General features: G+C 45.4%; 1 protein-coding gene across 1 annotated transcript; it reads right to left on the reverse strand.

The window, feature by feature from the left end:
- Window positions 1-7,205: 7,205 nt before the first annotated feature.
- Window positions 7,206-10,466, reverse strand: LOC120696674 (cytochrome P450 90A4-like). The gene is made up of 8 exons (XM_039979650.1): window positions 10,451-10,466; window positions 9,667-10,393; window positions 9,290-9,568; window positions 8,486-8,572; window positions 8,271-8,349; window positions 8,078-8,184; window positions 7,782-7,918; window positions 7,206-7,636 (listed from the first exon to the last, which is right to left on the reverse strand). The coding sequence occupies exons 2-8, from the start codon at window positions 10,384-10,386 to the stop codon at window positions 7,534-7,536; spliced, it is 1,512 nt and encodes a 503-aa protein (XP_039835584.1). The 5' UTR covers window positions 10,387-10,393; window positions 10,451-10,466; the 3' UTR covers window positions 7,206-7,533.
- Window positions 10,467-18,959: the final 8,493 nt, after the last annotated feature.

Below are 18,959 nucleotides of genomic sequence, written 5' to 3' on the forward strand. Positions count from 1 at the left end.
CTTCCCATTAAGAATGAAAGAAGGAAATACTTTATCAGGTACGCCTATATATATTTTGTATATTTCACTTTTCTTTGTATAAATCATATACTTTTCTTTGTGATGTTTTTATGGATATAAATTAAGAAATTATGTTATGAATGATATTTAAATTAAGACACTTATGTGTATGTGGGGATTTTGTATTAAGTATCTTGATTTTATTACTTAGTTTCCATTATGTTTAGGAGGAGTATTATTGTACCACTAAATTAAGTTTTAGATAATAACAAAATGATTAGAAGCTTTAAGGCAAGGGTAATTAAGAATAATTACTTTTATTTTGTGATAATTTTAGTTATGCCTTGTTTTTAATACTTGTGCATCTTTTAATGATAAGCCTCACATAATTGTCTCCCAACTAAAAGATAAGTTTTTTTTAGAATTCTTTCCATCTAATGGAATGAAAAATTGTAAATTCCTAATATTTATGTTGAGCTTCCTCTAAAGAGACAATGCCTAAATATGACTATGAAAGGCATAATCTTATGCTCATTGGAAGATGTTCATGTAAAATAAGAAATTAATTATTATGATAAGGTATATTAAAGAAAAGAAGTTCTTATTATTGTACATTACATTGAGGGTATAAGCATTTAAAATAATGAAACAAAGTTCAATAAGAAATTTGGATTAGTCAACGTCTTGTTGACAATAAGCAATAGGGATATTGTATATTATAAGGAATGAGCTTTATCCTCAGGGAATTAAGTTTATTCTTGGTGATGTTTCTTATGTTCTTTGAGTATTAAGATTCGCTAAGATTGGTCCAGAAAATGGGAGTATTAAATATTATCCCCAAAATTATGATTGCTCCCATTAAGGGCAATAAGTTTTCTTATGTTGTGGCAGACATAAGTGATGTATATACCTAAAATTATGATATGCCCTTAAAATTTTGAAGACCGGGATATCTGGCAAACATAAGTCCATGACTGGACCCCTGAAAAATTGTTCAAAATATATTGCCTTGTCGGCATAAGTGCTTAAGTAATTTGTGTGCCATAAATATGGCACTAAGGGATCACATGCTCACTTTTAAGAAAGTCTGGTAACCATCAAGTTATGAGATGTTCAGGCAATAATATTTCTTAGCAAAGGTGCATTAATGTCCACAAAAGTTGCACCCTTTGTGGGGGAGCCATATTGTGAAATGGTTTCACCCAATTCAAGATAGAATTAAAGATGCAGATTAAGTCGTGGCATGTTTAATCTCAAAAAGATTAGATATGGGTTTATGTCCCTAACCCATATTATTTTAAGAGGATAAGATATTTCTTAAGAAATTTATCCTGGAACTTATTATGTAAAGAATGCAGTTCCACTCGAGTAACATGTCAAAGGGTATTGCCAGGCCAAGACATTGTGAAAGATTGATTCCAGAATCAAACATTGTATGTTTCAAGGCCTTAATGATGTATTAAGATTTTAAGATTTAGTGCTCAACAAATAAGTATTAAAGACATAAGTGTTGAGCATTATGTGTTTAAATTTGGTGCTTAGTATATAAGTGTTACGACATAATCATTAAGTGTTAAATTGTAAGTGCTGAGCATCATATCATAATTTAAGAGGCTTGCCTTGTAAAGATTGCCGGCATAAAAACTAATTGGCTGTCTATTATTTAGGGACAAAATTATGATTCTGAAAATATATTTGATTTTCAATTTTGAAGTGCACACATAAAGTTCATAAGAATATATGTATGTATATAAAAAAAATAAACTGCACTCTGGGACTAATTCTAGCACCATCTCCCCATGAGTCTAAGAGGAATCATTTTGATTTTGAACTGGAACGATGGTCACTTAGTCCTGTGGTACTTAATTGACTGCAGTGATTGATTGGTCTGGTGTACCGTCTTTTGAGAAATGAATCCATAAGTTTTGTATAACGATAAAGAGTAAGTTTTGGAGCTCCTAAGTTAAAAAAGTTCATTCGATATGAGGTGGCATGCTATAGTAATTGGGTTCAATGGTACGTATAATTGATCATTATAATCCTTTTATCTTGGTATGTCATTTTGTTGAAAAATGAACTTGTCAGTTAAGCCTTATGATCAAGGGGGAGAATATTGAGTTGATCATGTCGGCAGTGATGTCAGCGTTAAGATAAAAATCTGCTAACTAATAACTGTTGTTGGTATACAAGTTCTAATTGAATTTGGGCTGTGTGTGTGTCTATATATATATATATATATATATATATATATATATATATATATATATATATATATATATATATATATATATATAGGACGGAGGCCTCTCAAAAAGATAGGAGAACCTAAGAAAAGAGGGGCAACCTCAGCCCAATCTGCCCAATCTCAACTATCACACAGAAATCATAGGAAGGGCTCACCTCCTCCACTCAATTCAAGCCCTAGAAGCCATCTCTATTATCCACAAGTTAAGAGGAGTGGCATCTCCATCAACCTAAGGTGTGTCTGTTCTATAATTTCTAATCTGTCTTGTTGTTCATCTTTGAGCTGGTGATCCTACATGTCTAACAGTAACCACCTCACCCGCCGCCTAGACGACGGAGACCATGGCCGTGGGCGCTCCGACATGGAACCCTCCGCTACGGAGAACGACGCCGTCCCCGCGAATCCACGATGGCACTGAGCGCGACGCGCGAACGCCCATCGGACGGCAGGTGCGCCGCCGCCGCTGCCGCGGCCATGGGTGGCGGTGCAGACACTCATCGGACCAGCAGAGCCAAGGGAACGGAGACCATGGTGGGCGCATGATTTAGCAGCGGCGGGGAGCTCCCAAGGAGGCAAAGTCGACGGCCGAGACGCGGCGGCGCTCCGGCAAGCCGCGGAAGGCGACCCAGGGGGCGGACGCGGACGGCACTTCGACCCCGGGGGCGGACGGTATTTCAAATACCGTCCACCCCTGGGTCCCTTCCGTCCGTTCGATTAGGATTGTGCGGCTGAGATAATTCGGAAATCTCCTATTTTACATCATTTTCCCCCTTCCCTCGCCATCACAGCGACAGGACGGCCACGCGTGGCGCCGGCGAGCCCGGTGCGCCTGCCGCCTGCGCCGCCGGTGCCAGGCTCGAGATGGAGCGCGCATCCACAGAACGGGATGCTCGACGGAGCAATCACGAGTACTCTGCACTGCAGCGCCTGCTCACCGCCATAGCTCTGCGTCGGGGCGTCCTTGCTGCCGTGTCCGGGCGCACCGCCGTCGCCATCGGGCCGGGGAGCTGCCTGCCTGTGGCACTTGCCACTGTTCTAGGATTCTAGCAGATAGCAGTGCAGTTTCAATCTCATCGGCTCATCCAATCCTCGCCATTGTTGAAACTGTTAGTGCAGGGTGTTTCTCTTTGGGGCTGCTTCTGACATGGACGTTCATGGAGGAGAGATCGCAGTCGCAGCGTCGACGTCGACATCGACGACGACTCGACCCCCGCTTCTTTCACGGCCTGGTTCGCGAGCGGCCGGTTTGGCGGCGTGCCGGCCGCGGCCAGTGCCGTGGCCAGGCGGGCCTGCCGGAGACGACGGTGGGATGATGATATCGTCCGGTCGTGTTCGTGGAGCAATGCAACGTCTGCATCTGATGACGAGTATCTGCGCCGTGCACGCGTGATTTCTTGTAAGACTACTAGATGGCTGGCTTAGCTGATTCAAAAGTGTGTAGATTTGATTCCTTGCTCGCTGCTACGAGCGCTTTGCGGCGGTGCTGATGGTTTGATCAGGTTGAAAGTTGCAGCCTGTGATCATAGTCGTATGTTGTCAGTCTCATTGTGCATTGTGGACGCTTTCTGAATCTTTAATCTGAATCTGTCACAAGGTTGAAATATAGATGCTTGATTTGACTGTTGTCATTGTCATCGACTCCTATCTGAACCTGACAGTCTGACACAGGCTTGACGACGGAGTGTGCAGTAGGTTGTTTGGAGCTTCATGTCGGCAACACGAGACAGTAGATCGAGTTGCGATGATTTGCAATCATGAACACGCATGTTACGTAGCTATGCATGTGGATGAGGAGCAGCCACTGCATTGTGCAGCAAAGTGGATCCCGGCAACATGCATGGTGCTTCCACACTCCACAGACCACAGGTGGTAGAACCCAATGATTTCATGAGAAGCTGGCCACCGGGTCCATCCCTTTTTGCCACGGCCCATTCGTTTGATTAGCTTTGGTTTCATGGCACAACAATACTGTGATCGCTGGCTCACTGCAGACTGAGATTAATTAGCTACTACTATCTTATCAGCATCTTCCACGCATGGACACATGATGCCTGCAATGCCTTCATCTTCACGAAGCATCCTCCTCGATCGATCTCCCCTGAAATTAAAGCTAGCTAGCAGATCGCCGACCGGCCGGACGAACATGGCGGGGAGATCGATCGGCGACATGATTGCTCCGGCACGACGGTGCCCTCCCTTTCGCGACCGCGACAGCCTAACAGACCGCACCGAAAAGGGGGCAGCGTGCACGAGCGGCGAGCCCCCATGGCCATGGCCCATGCCGGTGCCGCCTCTCGATTCAAGATCTGGGGATCTGAACTTGCGTCACTGTACCATCACGTACGCCGGTGATGGGGGCAGATCAGAGCGCCCGTGCACACGTACTACAATCTCCGGCTGCAACAGCACACCAGGTTGGCCTGGCCAAGGTCGCTGTCGATGCGTGATTCGCTCCATCCTTCATCAAGAGGGAAGGGAAGGAAGTAGCCAAGCAGTTTTTCTTTTTCTGTTCCTGATGCCATCACTGTTTGCTGGGCAGCTTGGGCAATGCTTTGGGCCCTTCAACTTCAACCGTGCAACGGCATGCCATGTTCATCAGGATGCAGGACGTGTAGTGGATTACAGTTTGAAGCGCATCTAAGCCGATAGATGCTAATGGTAAGTTTCGGTGATTAATGACAACCGTATACGACTAATGTGTGTTTTGAAGAAAAAATTAGTGATTAGTCTAGTCTCATATGAAATGTGAAAGAAGACCCCTCAATTCGGAACAACCATGCGTGCCAAGGACTCAATTTTAAAGATTAAGGATCTTTCTATTCTAAGTGTCATAAGGAGATGAAGGACACTTGATTTAGCTAGGGTTTATAGTTTTTAGTTCTTGACCGTACTATTAAGATGGGTTCATGAGCTAGTAGCTTGATCAAAATTGAGTTGGCCTTAGAAATCTTGCACACTCGCTCAAAAACAACCCAAGTTGGTCAATAGAAGTTAACACAACGCTTGGAAGAAGAAACAATCGAAGTTACATTCAAATCCAAGTCAATTCAGTTGAAAACGAAGAAAAACAGCAGCACCGGTTTAACCGATGCCTTAGCATCGGTGCATCCGAAGCTTGGCGGAAGTTCCGACGCCCCTGTCGGTCTATCTATCTGGATGCAAGCAGAAATCAAATCAACAATCTCTATAGCACCGGTTGAACCGATGGTCCCAAGCAAAGCACCGGTGCATTAGATGTACTATGTTCCAGAGAGCATGTTTTGGTGGACCTCAACTCGTCTTCAGCACCGGTTGAACCGATGCTTCAGAATCAACCACCGGTGCATTGGATGTACTATGTTCCAGAGAGCTTGTTTGAGTTGATCAGTGAACCTCTTCAGCACCGGTTGAACCGATGCCTCTACGGAGCATGCACCGGTGCAATGACGCAAGCCTGGATACTGTGTCAGAAACCCCAATGGCTACTAATTGGACACAGAGAGACCGGTTGAACCGACGCCACAAATTTGTCACCCGTCGGTTCTTCCCATGGTCACGATTTTTCTGCAGTGGACTTCCAACGGCTATGTGACCCTCTCCACTCTATATAAGGGCATCCCCTTGCTCATTTGAAGTGCCTTTGACACCTTGAATACCTGAGGCCACCCTTGAGAAGAAGAGAAAGTGCTTTGAGCAAAAGAGTGAAGATCTAGTACATTGATTGTGCTTCAACCTTGAAGAATTCAACCTTTGCAAGTGTAGCAAGTGTGTTTGAGCTAGGGCCAACTGAGTGTAGGTCAAGTGAAGGCTTAGGAGCTTGTTACTCTTGGTGTTTGACGGCACCTAGCCGGTCTCGGTGATCAGGAGGTTCTTGGTGAGCTCTTAGAGTTTGTGGGAGCCTCAAAACAAGAAGATTGTACACGGTGTGAAGCTCGCCGTTCCGGAGATGGAGAATGAGCATTCTTAGTGATCACTTGCTCCTTGGTGAAGCAAGAGAGTTATACTCTTGTGTGGGTGCTCCAACGTGGATTAGGGGGAGCGTCAACTCCTCGATACCACGGGAAAAAAAATCCGGTTGTCTCGTGTCTCTTACCTTTATTTCAAGCAATTAAATCATTTTATTGTTATTCTTGCTTTTGATTGCTTGTAGATTGACTATGACAACTTGCATGGTAGTGTGATCTATTGCTTAGTTTTTGATCTTGCTATTGTGCAACCATTTAGACAAAATAATCATGATAGTGTGTTTAATTATCTAAGGACCTTTTTGCTAGCATGCTCTAGTGACCAGATTTCAAATTTGTAGATTGGGCAATACTAGTCTAGGTTAAAGACTAGGTAGAAATTTAAAAAAGTCCCAATTCAACCCCATTCTTGGGCTCGATCTAGAATGGGCTCGATCCTTTCACAGTTTTTGTTCTGAACTTCTGATCGCGCACTGTAGCCTCATGCACAGGCTATTGCGATGCAACAGTTTTGGAGCAGCATTTACTACCAGCAATAGATGAATGCACTAAGACTTGAACAGAGCACACACTAGTGGATCTCCACTGTATCTCCTGAGCACTGGGCAACTGACAGATACATAAATCAAAATTCCAAAAAAAAAATTCCGACACCTCTGTATGAAGACTTAAATCTAGATGAAATAAAAAAACACATTGCGACTGCTGATTGTAAATCGCGAGACGAATCTAATGAACCTAATTAGGCTGTAATCAGACACTAAATTACTACAGTAATGCTACAGTAAACAACCTCTAATGATGAATTAATTAGGCTCATTAGATTCGTCTCACAATTTACATATGAGTTCTGTAATTATTTTTGTGATTAGTCTATGTTTAGTACTTCAAATATAGAAAGATGTCTTTTCAAAAATTTTACGGGAAGCAACTAAACACGGCCTAGCACAACTGCTCGTGATGCTGATGTGCTTGACAAAGATCGCTACAAATCTAAGCGACAAGTCCCTCCCATATGCGACTAATTTGCTGATCGATAGAATAGCATCTTGCCCACCAAATCGTACAAAATCATCACATCATTTGTCAATTGTTAGGACAGCGATATAACGACTAGCAAGATCTTTGCTGGATCTTAGGATAGCCAAATAATACACGGCAAAATGTTATCTGTAACCAGTACGCATTGCATAGCAGTTTGGGTCATTTTACAAGCAAAACCAAGTTTGCCGACTGCTTTCTGCGCCAAGTTACAGATAAAATTTCACTGACTACTGGGGACATTTTTCTTATCTATGCTTACTCTTGCTTAGACCATAAGGGTAACTGGAACCTAATGCGAGGTCAGAAAACAGAATCTGGTCGCCGCCGGAGATTGATGGGGTATCCTTTGAGAGTTCGGGTGGTGGGGAAGAAGACAATCCTATCTTCCTCAGCTTCTTCCCAACTGCAGATTCATGAGAGCACAGTTCAATTAAAGTGGCGTCCAGTACGCCAAGAGGCGGATAGATTGATGTTTCATCATATGATTATCAACATCCTACGGCTCCAAAAACAGTGTAGAAACTTGGTAGTAGATATGGATGCCTTACCTAAAGCGTGTCACAAGATGATGGAGAAAAACAGAAACAACAACCCGGGCAAGCTCATAGCCTGGGCACAGACGAGGTCCGCCACCAAAGGGAGTAAACAAGCTGGCCCCTACTGCGTTCTGGAGTTTATTCTTACTCTGCACAATTGCAACCACAAATTGGTTTGAATACATTTCTTAGAGAAATCATCTCGCATATATGCAACTCAGCATGCAAATATTTACTTTTATAAGCCAGTACGTAACACGTAGCAGAAAATAAGCAGAACAGAAGCAATCTAAGGTAAGTACAAGTACCTGCCATCTCCAGGGATCAAAGGTCCGAGCATTCTCATAGTGTTCAGTATTAAGGTGCACAGCTCGGAATGAAGCAAATATTTTGCAGCCCTTTGGAATAACGTAGTCTAATGAACAAAAACAGAATGTTACAGATGAATGAATATCCTGGGTTAAATTTTGGGAAATTGGAAGATAGTTTCTATTAGAATACCTTTAAAATGAATATCAGTGTTTGCACGCCTGAATACCCCACTAATTAAGTTAGCAACACGCAATGTTTCATTTATCACCTGCAAAGTGTAAAAAAAGTCCAACTGTGAATGATGTAGTATAATTTGTAAAAGTTAAACTGCTATACAACATTTTGCTTTTGCAATGGTATATCAATAAAAAAATTTCGAATAAAAAAGACTCCCAAAATATTACACATTGTGTAAATGGCATTGACTTGAAATCGCTCCATTCCAGAGGTTGATTTTTGCCTTTTACGTCTCTGATATTTTCATGCTCTTCCTGTAAATTCAGAAAATATCTGGAATCAAACTCACATGTCGCGAAGCAGAATAAGGTCTGGACCACGAGGTACAATTATGTAACTTCAAATACTGAAAGCAAAAAGGTTTCACTAAGCGGCTCAAAATTCCTATCCTGTCCAATTATGATGTTGTTACGATTCTCACTTTCGGGCGGCCGCTCGGTTGGATAATGTTGGCACACTTCCAAGTACAGAAATGGGAAGGAATAAGGCACCTTTATGCACAAACAAGAAAAAATGTTCCAGGAAGAAATCAGTAGGAGTTGTGTTCATAGCAGATTCACTCTAGAGTCTAGACAACAAGGTAAGAGAATACTAGGCAACATCACATCAGTGCCTATTGCAGGATTTCAATATAGAATCAAACAAATTGGACAGTAACCTTACCATGAAGAAACTGCTATCCGAATTTAAAAACCTGCACTAGGTTTCGACCGAAAACACAAGCCGGCGGGAGCAGATTTTCTGTTGGACATGACTACAACAGGTGACGTGTGACAGATTAAGTTAATCTAACCCCTTGATTATTATAGTAACATGTTATGAAATCAGTTGACGTATTAAACTAACCCAATGTCCAAGCTAATTTGACTGTTGACAGTACCAACCACCACACGTGCACCAGGATTTTGCTTACCACCGAACATTCCAACAAAGAATTGATAATTTCCAAGCAAATTTCTCAAGATGCATACCTTGAGCTGCGCCAGCGCAGTGGGTGTCTCGGTGAGGAACTTGACAGCAAGCGTCATGAGCACGGACGTCGTCTCGTAGCCAGCCACCAGCAGAGACAGGCAGAAATCCACCATTTCCTCCTCGGAGAAGCTCCCACCCTCTGCTTCAAGAAGCTCCTCCACCATGTCCTTCTTCTCAATCTTGTCATCCTCCTTCCCGTTCGCGCAACCATTTTCCAGCTTGTCGTCCATCCTCTTCCTTATCACCTCCCGCAGAGCCCCGGCCACCTTCTTCCTCGCCTGAATCGAACCAAAAATCACGCCTTGAGAGGAGAAGCAATGCGCAGCGGAGAACGGATAGAACAAATCGGGGGAACGGAAGGCAAACGGGCGAGCACCTTGAGGGCCTGGCCGTAGGTGGTGAAAGGAAGGAGGTGGGCGAAGGGGAACGGGATGGAGAAGAAGCCGTCGATGAGCTTGACGTACTCGCGGCGGACGCTCTCGGTCCACGGGCCGGGGTCGATGCTGACGAGCTGCTTGACGGTGAGGTTGAAGGTGATCTTCTTGGCCTCGTCGAGGAGGCGGACGGTGGCGGCGGGCTCCCACTCCCGCATGGTGGCGAGGACGAGGCGGTCGATGTAGGCGAGGAGCGGCGGCGACGCGGGGCGGCCGAGGCGGGTGAGCGTGAGCGTGTGGAGGCGGCGGTGCGCGGGGCCCCTGGTGAGGAGCAGCGAGTGCGGGCCGAGCAGCGTGGCGATGGAGGACGGGTAGCTGCAGCCGACGGCGCGGCCCTCGGCGGCGAGGAGGAGGCGGTTGAAGGCCGGGTCGGCGGAGAAGACGGTGCGCTCGCCGAAGATGTGGGTGGTGAAGACGCCGCTGCCGTGGCGCGCCACGCGGTCGTCGATGAAGGGCTCCGGGTTGGGGGTCTTGTAGGCGGAGATGAGGCGCAGCGTCTCCCCGATGAGCGGCAGCCCCGTGCTGCCCGGCGGCAGCCGCGCCGACCCGCGCTTGGACGACCGCGCGGCGAAGAGCCACCCCAGCACCGCGGCGAAGAGCAGCGCGGCCGCGGCGAAGGAGGACACGGCCAGGAGGGGCGGCGGCGCCCCGCTCGCGTCCATGGGCGGCGTGGCCGTGTGCGGTTTGGCTTGGCTCCTGGGGTTGGGTGGGGTGTGGAAGCCTGAAGTGGATGGATGGATCAGTGGAGGGAGCGCGTGCGGGTGTCGGGAAGTGAGATTGAGTGAGTGAGGTGCCCGACGCTGCCTGCGGCGACGGCGAGAGAATCTTTGACACCAACCAAAGCTGGAGGGTATATTTGTAGGTATACTCCTAGTTGATAATCCTTTTTGTCAAAATTTTATTTTAATCAGAGATTTTGGTGTTGAATATTGAGCTGTGGGGGGTTGGATAATAAAGTTATTGTAAAATAATGTAGCTTTGGTCCAAAAGGGAATGTGTGGCAGGGTATGGGGGCAGTGTGGCCATGTTGGGGAAAAGGGGTGAGGAGGAATGTTTAAGTAAAAAGAAATAGAGCGATAGGGCCCCACTTGGGTTTTCTTCACTTTTCTGTTTTTTGAAGGAAACCACAGACCATGTGAGGAATGTTTTTTGAATGGAAGGAAATAGAAAAACAAAACCCGCTTTAGTTTTGTTTTAAAATTTAAACACGCACCAGGGCAAAAAAAAATGGTGTTATTGTTGAATAATCTACTAATCTATCACTTGCAATTTTTATGTTTGAGATAATCTTTCTATCAGTTGCAATTAGAAGAGCATACGTGGTATGTTGTAGGCATAATTTTGCTATGCAATAGTATTTGCTTGATCGTGTGGAATACAAAATCAGTTATAGCCTCTGCTATATTAATTGTTTTAGAAAACCAAACGCTAAAAGACTTAACCGCTATTTTGTACGTCGGTGTGGATGGTTTGCGTTGCATGGGGCGCGCCCCGGCGCCCGCTGATTGCCTTTGGCTTGGCTGGCTGCAGCACACAGAACTGGGCAAGGCAACCAAAGCCCTCGCTTTTGTTTTTTTCGATTCTTTTTTTTTTGAGAGGATTTTGTCCGTTTCTCTTAGTTGGAGATGATTTTTTTTCTCATTAAGCGGTTAAGCCCACCAGACGACATTCACGGCAACTCGGCCCATAAACACGACTAGGCCGCTTTTCTCTTTCTTTGGTTCGGTCCAGATGGTTGCGATGCTGCTGCTGCACTGGCCGCTGGGCGTTTTTTTATATATTTTTCAAAATTATTTTTTATAAAAATATATTTTTGGTTTTATAATTTACAATTTTGTACCCCTACCGCCCGGCTGCGGGGCGGCCGGCCCCTTGCCGCCCTCCTGCCGGGCGGTAGGGACCTCAATGTAACAAAAATTTACATATATTCACATTTTGACCCCTGGGGGAGCCTGCCGCCCCCCTGCCGGGCGGCAGATACCTGCCGCCCACCGGCAGGGCGGTAGGCGGGTACCTGCCGCCCGGCAAGGGGGCGGCAGGCCAGTGCGGCATTAGATGTTGTTTTAAATATTTTGGATAGAAATAAAAACCGTTAGTAAAGTAGATAAATATGAAAAGTATAACTTAGCAATTCATACACATACACAACTGAGAACGAAATAGGTGATGCATAAGAACGAAATAAGTATAACATGACGATATATCCATAACAAAAATACAGAAATAACTAGAAGCACCTCCTAACCACCCCGGCCATGTCGACCTCTTTTACGCTGTGCGTGGACGTGGTCTGTAGAGTAGGTGTGTCGGTCTGGAGGCCCTACGTCTCTACCTGGACGTCCGGTGGCCACATGTGTCTGGAATGTACGATCGGCCTGCTGGTTAGATGTAGAAAATAACCGACTCCAGTCTTCGAAGTTCGCCTCCAAGGTATCTTGTGTGTTCCCTATGCAGTAGCAATTAAGATATCTTAATCATCGTCTTATAAGTCATCTATTTGGGTACATATTCATCATACGTACCTGTTGATGATGGATACGAAGAAGTACCCATATCAGGAAGCTGGTGGTGCGATCCTGTAAACCGTTCAAATTATTTAAAATATTCATAGAAATAAGAAGAACATGATAAATTCGGGCTACGAATTAGGTATTTACCTTGCGTTCCTTCTGCTGTCGCCATAGGGTAATACGAAGAAGGTCTCGCATCATATAAGTGATGTGATCCTATATGTAAATGCAAAAAGAATTAGACTTCATACCAAAATTAATTGAAATTAAGATATGGACTATATGTTTACCGAAAAGTCGTGGTGGTGCCTGTGTTGGTTGAAATGACATCCCTGCAGCTGGTGCCATGGTACTAAACTGAGTCCCTCCATGAGGTTGATAAGGTGGGTGTCCATCACCTGTATGGACTGAGAATTAATTGTAGTTATCAAAGTAGGAAGTCAGTAAGTATCCTCACGTACCTGGATAATGCTGCTGAAACCAATAAGGTGCTGGGGAAGGCTGCTGCTGTGTGGGACCACAAGAAAACGAGGTCGAGGTTTGAGACGAACCGAAGGAGTCCTCGTACGATGTCCGGCTACCAAAGGCTTCAAGCATGGAATGGGCTCTTTGTGAAACTCGGGTCCAAGCCGACTCTTGCTCATTCCTATCCATCATAGATCCCGCTCGAATCCTCATCAAAATCGCCCTGGCATCTACGTCCATCAACCTACACATTTCAAACTGCATGCAAGAAAAAGAAAGACATTAACACTCTAATCCAAAGTATTTGAAAAGCGATGATAACTTTGACTCACCGCCCCAGCTAATGCCTCATCTCTATGTCATGCATAGCCATCCTCTGGGTCGCAACATGCGGCTCTGGATGTATGTCAGCATATATCAAGCGGCAACGAGTCTTAGGCTGGTACCAGCTCAGGTACGCCCTGTACGAAGCCTCCGTGTGTGTGCAGGGGTTGGAAGTGCCACGTTCTCCTCTGCCTGGTCCCAGGCATCGACCCAAGGCTGCACCCTTATCACGCACATGTTCGAGAAGGGTTGACCAGCCCTCGACAAACTAAATATTGATTAGTTAAAGCAGCAATGCATTATCACTAAAATGACATATGAATCGTTACCTGTGGTCATGATGTTGGACCCGATCCAATGCTGACAGCACAGGATACAACTGCCTTTGACCGAACTGCCTCCTGACTCTGTCCGGGTAGTGGGCCCCAATGTAAACGTCGTACACCAACGCTGTAGTTGTCATCCAAAGGCCCTGGTCCTGAGAGCAAACCGGAGATATCCCGAATGGTGCACGAGTGTTTATAGCCAACTGGGAGTTGGGCTCCCACACAACGTCTTCAGGTGTCAACCGATCAAACTCAGCTACAAACTCAGGATAGGATCTCCGAGACTGTACGTGGGTCTAACTCTTCTGCACGAAATTAATAATATATACCAATAAAAAATACAAAGAGGGTCAAACAAAACAACATAATTGCTAACAGAATAGTACGAGTAGAGTCATTTCCGTACCTGACGAGCATACCAGAGAGTCCCCATGGTCGGTGTAAGCATCTAGGCCCTCAAGGTATGTTTCGGTGATTAATGACAACCATTATTGTGACTAATGAGTTTGTGCAGCTTAATAGATCATTATCGCTCATTTGGTCATATGTCAAAAGAGGCCCCTCAATTTCATTATTCAAAAAGGCGATCTCGGTATTCAACTCAATTTTATGTCAAGACTAAGGATCTTTCTAGTCCTAAGTGTCATAAGGTTGAGAAGGACACTTAGGTTAGTATAGGTTTTATAGTTTTGTAGTGATCACACTATTAAAAGGGGTTAAGGCTAAGTAACTTGAGCATGGACATGGTCATTTGAAAATGGATGCACACTATGTCACTCAGGTTTCTAGAAGTTCAAATAAGTGGTTCTCAAACTATATCTCAAGAATATTTGGATTTCATTCAAGACTCAAATCAGAAAAGACAAAATCAGAAAAAGTCTATACACCGGTTTAACCGACGCTCTCAATTTTCTATACGTCGGTTGAACGAAGTCAGCAGAGTCTGGACAAATTCAATACACCGGTTAAACCGACGTGTTTGAATTTAACGTCGGTGCATTGGTCCAGAGTTGGTTTTTCCAGGGAAATTCAAGTTCTATTCACCGGATTAACCGACGCTGTTTGAATCAAGACGTCAGTGCAATTGACCAGTGAGATGGTTTTTCAGAGGAATTTAAAAGTTGTACTCACCGGTTAAACCGACGATAGGTTTGAGTTAACGTCGGTGCAGTTGTCCAGAGACTTGATTTTTTCAGTGGTTCAGTGGACAACTACACTCACCGGTTAAACCGATGCTACGTCGGTTAATCTGCCCCAGTTGTAACGGCTAGTTTTCAGAAGAGGCAGTTTACATTCACCGGTTAAACCGACGATGACAATGGGGGGTACGTCGGATTAACCGGCGCTACGCAGTTTTCTGGCAGCTTTTCTCCAACGGCTCTATTTGTGTGAGCTGCCTATATATACCCCTCCAATAGGTCATTTCGCCCACTCTTGACACCAGGCAACATCCATACACTCATACTATAGTCAAGAGCCACATTGAGCTTCATCATTCACATACTTGTGCATTCAATCAATCAAGAAGCAAGATTAAGGACTTGAGTAGAGAGAAGCTAGTGTGCATCCGTTCTTGGTGATCGGTTCTTGCTCAAGTGAAGGCCTTAGCTTGTTACTCTTGGTGATTGGCATCACCTAGGCGATCTTGGTGATCGAGGTGTTTCTCGCGGAGCTTGCCAAGGATTGTGGGAGCCCGGAGAAGAAGATTGTACGTGGCTTGATCTCCACCACGCCGGGATGGTGAACGGAGACTCTTAGTGAGCGCCCTCGTCTCGGTGACTTGGGAGGTGACAATACTCTTTGTGAGTGTCACAACGTGGATTAGGGGTGTGTGCCAACACATCGATACCACGGGAAAAAATCCGGTTGTCTCTTGTCCATTCCTTTTATTCAAGCATTTTCTTTCATGCAATTTACTCATGTGCTTGACTTAGAGATCATAACTTAGCTCTACCTTGCTAGGCTTTACTTTGTTTTAGCTCTCTTAGCTTGTGTTAGAAGCTTAGTTATCCGGTTGGTGAATTGGTGCCCTACTAGCATTGCATAGGTTAAGATTGCTTTACTTTATTTTAGAATTTGAAAAAGGCCCAATTCACCCCCCCTCTTGGTCCATCGATCCTTACAGTCGGCCTATCATCCTTGGTGTCACCGTACATATCCGGCTCATACGGTGAGTGGTCGATAATCGGACGACCAATTGCTATCCTCTCGTACGACCAAAGCTGTAGCAGAATCGGACATCCTGTAAGAATAGCATTGTGCTTATTTTGCACCGATGCCTTGCAGAGGCCACGGTACGTGGCTGCAAGTACCGCTGAACCCCAACTGTATTGAGGCATTTCCTCCACAGCTACCTCTGCGATCTTCTGTGCGTAAGGCACAAGCACCCTATCCACATAGGCCCCTGTGTGAGTTGTTGAACATTATGTATCCAAACAACCAAAACAGGTATGCCTCAAGGGATCGAGTGACGCTATCCTCATCAGCATCATGTGCCAAATTGTCGGACTGCATAGAAAAGATGAACATTTATGAGTACAAGATCAATTATAAAATAAAACCATAACTGCACTAGTCAAAAGCATAACTCTAACATTACTCATAACAAAACGAGTTATGTACCTGGAACTGCAGAATCCATGACTTGGCAGACCCTGCTGCTTTTGGGTGCTCCTCTACATCAATCGTGATGTTAATATTTGCAAAACGCTCTTCTAAATCGTCCAACCACGTAGACGGGACAACGCGAGGCCCTACGACATCCCCACTGATAGGAAGACCCAGCAGCATCGCAACGTCCTGTAGGGTCGGTGTCATCTCCCCACAAGGAAGGTGGAAGGTGTGTGTCTCAGGCCTCCATCTATCAACCAGAGCCGTCAGTAGGGACCTGTCCAGCTTTGCCAAACCACTCTCAGCAAGACGGCCTATAGTAAGAAGACCAGCCTCACTCAACTTGAAAAGTAGAATGATCAAAGGTAAGTACATTATGTAGGAAACGTATACAAAACAAACGTATTCTCAGAAACATAATCCGACGACATATCACTTGGGCACCCATCGTGGGTCAACAGGAATCAACTCCGCTGGTGGACGTGGACGCAGCACGTTAAGTTTCACGCGCTGAACCACTGCAAGGAAGGACCGGTGCGACGAGTCTATGACTCGGTCAAATAGAGCTGGCGTATCTTCGGCCATACCTAACATAAAAAATATAAGTTTTCTGTATTTTCTACAATTTATTTGAAATTTTCATAAACTTTTCTAGTATTTTCTAGCATTTCCTACAATTTTTATAAATAAAATTTTCTAACATTTTCTACAAAATTTCTGCATTTTCTACAGTTTATCTGAATTTTTCATATACTTTTCTAGCATTTTCTACAATTTCTGAGCATTTTTTAAAAAAATTCTTGCATTAAACAACTAATCAATAAACCTAAATGGTTTTTCTAAAAACTAATCCTAATTCTACATAAATTATAATAAAAACAATACCTAAATCGCTAAAATATCATTACTGCTTCATACACTAATTATAGAATTAAACATAAAAAAATTAGAATAAAAAAGTTGAGAAATATTTATTACCTGAGGTTCGGATCCAAAATCTGGCAGGGTTTCGCCGCTGTAACTCCCTCCCTAACCCCTCCCCTCACTCTCCCCCCCTCTGGATGTCGTGGGAAGAAAATGAGGAGGGAGGAGGAGCTCAGCCCTTTTATATAGAGGGGGAGCCTGCCGCCCCCCCTGCCGGGCGGCAGGTACCCGTGGGCGGCGGGTACCTGCCGCCCGGCAAGGGGGCGGCAGGCTCCCCCAGGGGCCAAAATGTGAATAAATATAAATTACATTTAGGTCCCTACCGCCTGTAAATTATAAAACCGAAAATATATTTGTGTAAAAAATAATTTTGAAAAATGTAAAAATAAAAAAACGCGGCCGCTAGAGAAGAAAGTTTGGGCTCAATTTGTAGTTTTTTCATTTTAAGGCCTGCTTCGGTCCGCAGCTGGAGTGAAAACGGGCCTAGAGATGAGGTGCCCAATGATTGATTGCTAGATGGGCTAAAACTAGAAAAATAACAGAAGGCAAAAGAACAGTGAGCCCAGTACTATTATATAACAAAGAACAACAGTAAAGGGAAAAAAAAATCACCGATCATAAAGCTACATCACTACATCAGCCATTCAAGCGATTGAGGTCACGGTAGTGGTGTTAGACAGACTCGAATGCATGGGAGGTACCTCCTCACGCGGCAACTGCACAGGACGACTGAAGCAGCCAGCGACTTGCGCGGCTGTGATCTGTCAGTGATGCTGTGCATCGTGCCGACGATCAATTACAGGACGGTGCTGCACGATGCTGTCTGTCTGTATCATCATCATTGATACAGAATCTCCCAGGATGATGCATGACTTGTTCATCAGGATCTCCCTGGATGGCGCTCGCTAGCACAGCCATGGAGTGGAGGAACCGCGTGCCTGGCCTGGCCACGCGGCCGCCGAGGAGAGGGAGAGGATGAGACGAGACCGCAGTTGCAAGGAAAGCGAAAGCCAAGGACGACGGGACGCGTGCAGTAGGGGGGGAGGGAATCCGGAGCCGTATCGCTCGCACTGGCCACTGGGTGGGAGACGCCGCTTTCGCGGCGAGACGATCAGAGGCGGATACGATTCTGCCGCTCGTGCTTCTGCTGCTGCTGAAAGCAACGCAATCCTTCCCCTCGGTGGGTGGGCTCCGTCGAAACGAAAGCAGAAGCAGCGACGGGCGGGTCTCTTGTTCTCCCGTTTCCCGTATCCCCGTCACCGAAATCCGTATCGATTTGGGTAGCAAGCAAGCACCAAGCAGCACTGGTGCATTCAACTAGAACCACTCCTAGTCGTCGTTGCAATCTCCGAGATTCGGCCGGTTGCAATCTCCGAGATTCGACCGCAGGGGCGGAGAACCGTCGTCGGTCATCAGCTGGATTGGATTGGTGTGTGTTACCAACTACCATTACCAACAAGGATACTAGCTACTGGCTACTCCCCGGATCCGACGATTCCATTTCCTGGAAATGGCAATCCCTTCCATGGCAGTTGGTAGCTCGGCGGCTGTGGATGATGCCGGTGGGAGCTGCTGCTACTGCTATTAGCCAAATGCCTTGATCCAAGTTTCACACATGCACCGGCAGTTGAGCCCTTCGAGACACCATCTGCGTGGCCTCATCTTATTAGCGAGACATCTGCAGATTGGCGCAGCAGCAGCAAGGGCACCACCATATCGTCTGAGTTGCGCAACCACAACACTGTTATCCCTGGCTAACAAGCAAGTGGTTACAGAGGCAGCATATCTTAATGTTTCTTTTACTAATGACAACTTGGTGCAGCGAACCGGGAGGCCACTCCTGACCTGAAGAGAAAAGAAACTCGCTCACCAGATCACCCAAACGATGAGTCCGTATCTTTCATCTTTTCAGGTCAGCACAGCAAGTGACAAACCAAGAACTCAGAACCAACTAATAAAGCCAGATATGATAGCAGCAGTAAGTAGGAAAAGGGAGGAGAGGGAACAAGAGGAAATGGTGGGTGGACCCTTTGACGAGGGGTGGGGGGGTCCGGCTCATGATGCTCTTGCCTGCCT

The sequence above is a fragment of the Panicum virgatum genome, chromosome 3K, assembly GCF_016808335.1.
Source record: "Panicum virgatum strain AP13 chromosome 3K, P.virgatum_v5, whole genome shotgun sequence".
In the NCBI taxonomy this organism is placed as follows: domain Eukaryota; kingdom Viridiplantae; phylum Streptophyta; class Magnoliopsida; order Poales; family Poaceae; genus Panicum; species Panicum virgatum.

Coding starts and splice junctions, on each gene's coding strand:
- LOC120696674 (XM_039979650.1), bottom strand. CDS start 10,386: ATGGACGCGAGCGGGGCGCCGCCGCCCCTCCTGGCCGTGTCCTCCTTC. Junction 8,350..8,485: donor CAATGCCATTTACACAATGT/GTAATATTTTGG, acceptor TACACTTTGCAG/GTGATAAATGAAACATTGCG. Junction 7,637..7,781: donor CATCTTGTGACACGCTTTAG/GTAAGGCATCCA, acceptor ATGAATCTGCAG/TTGGGAAGAAGCTGAGGAAG.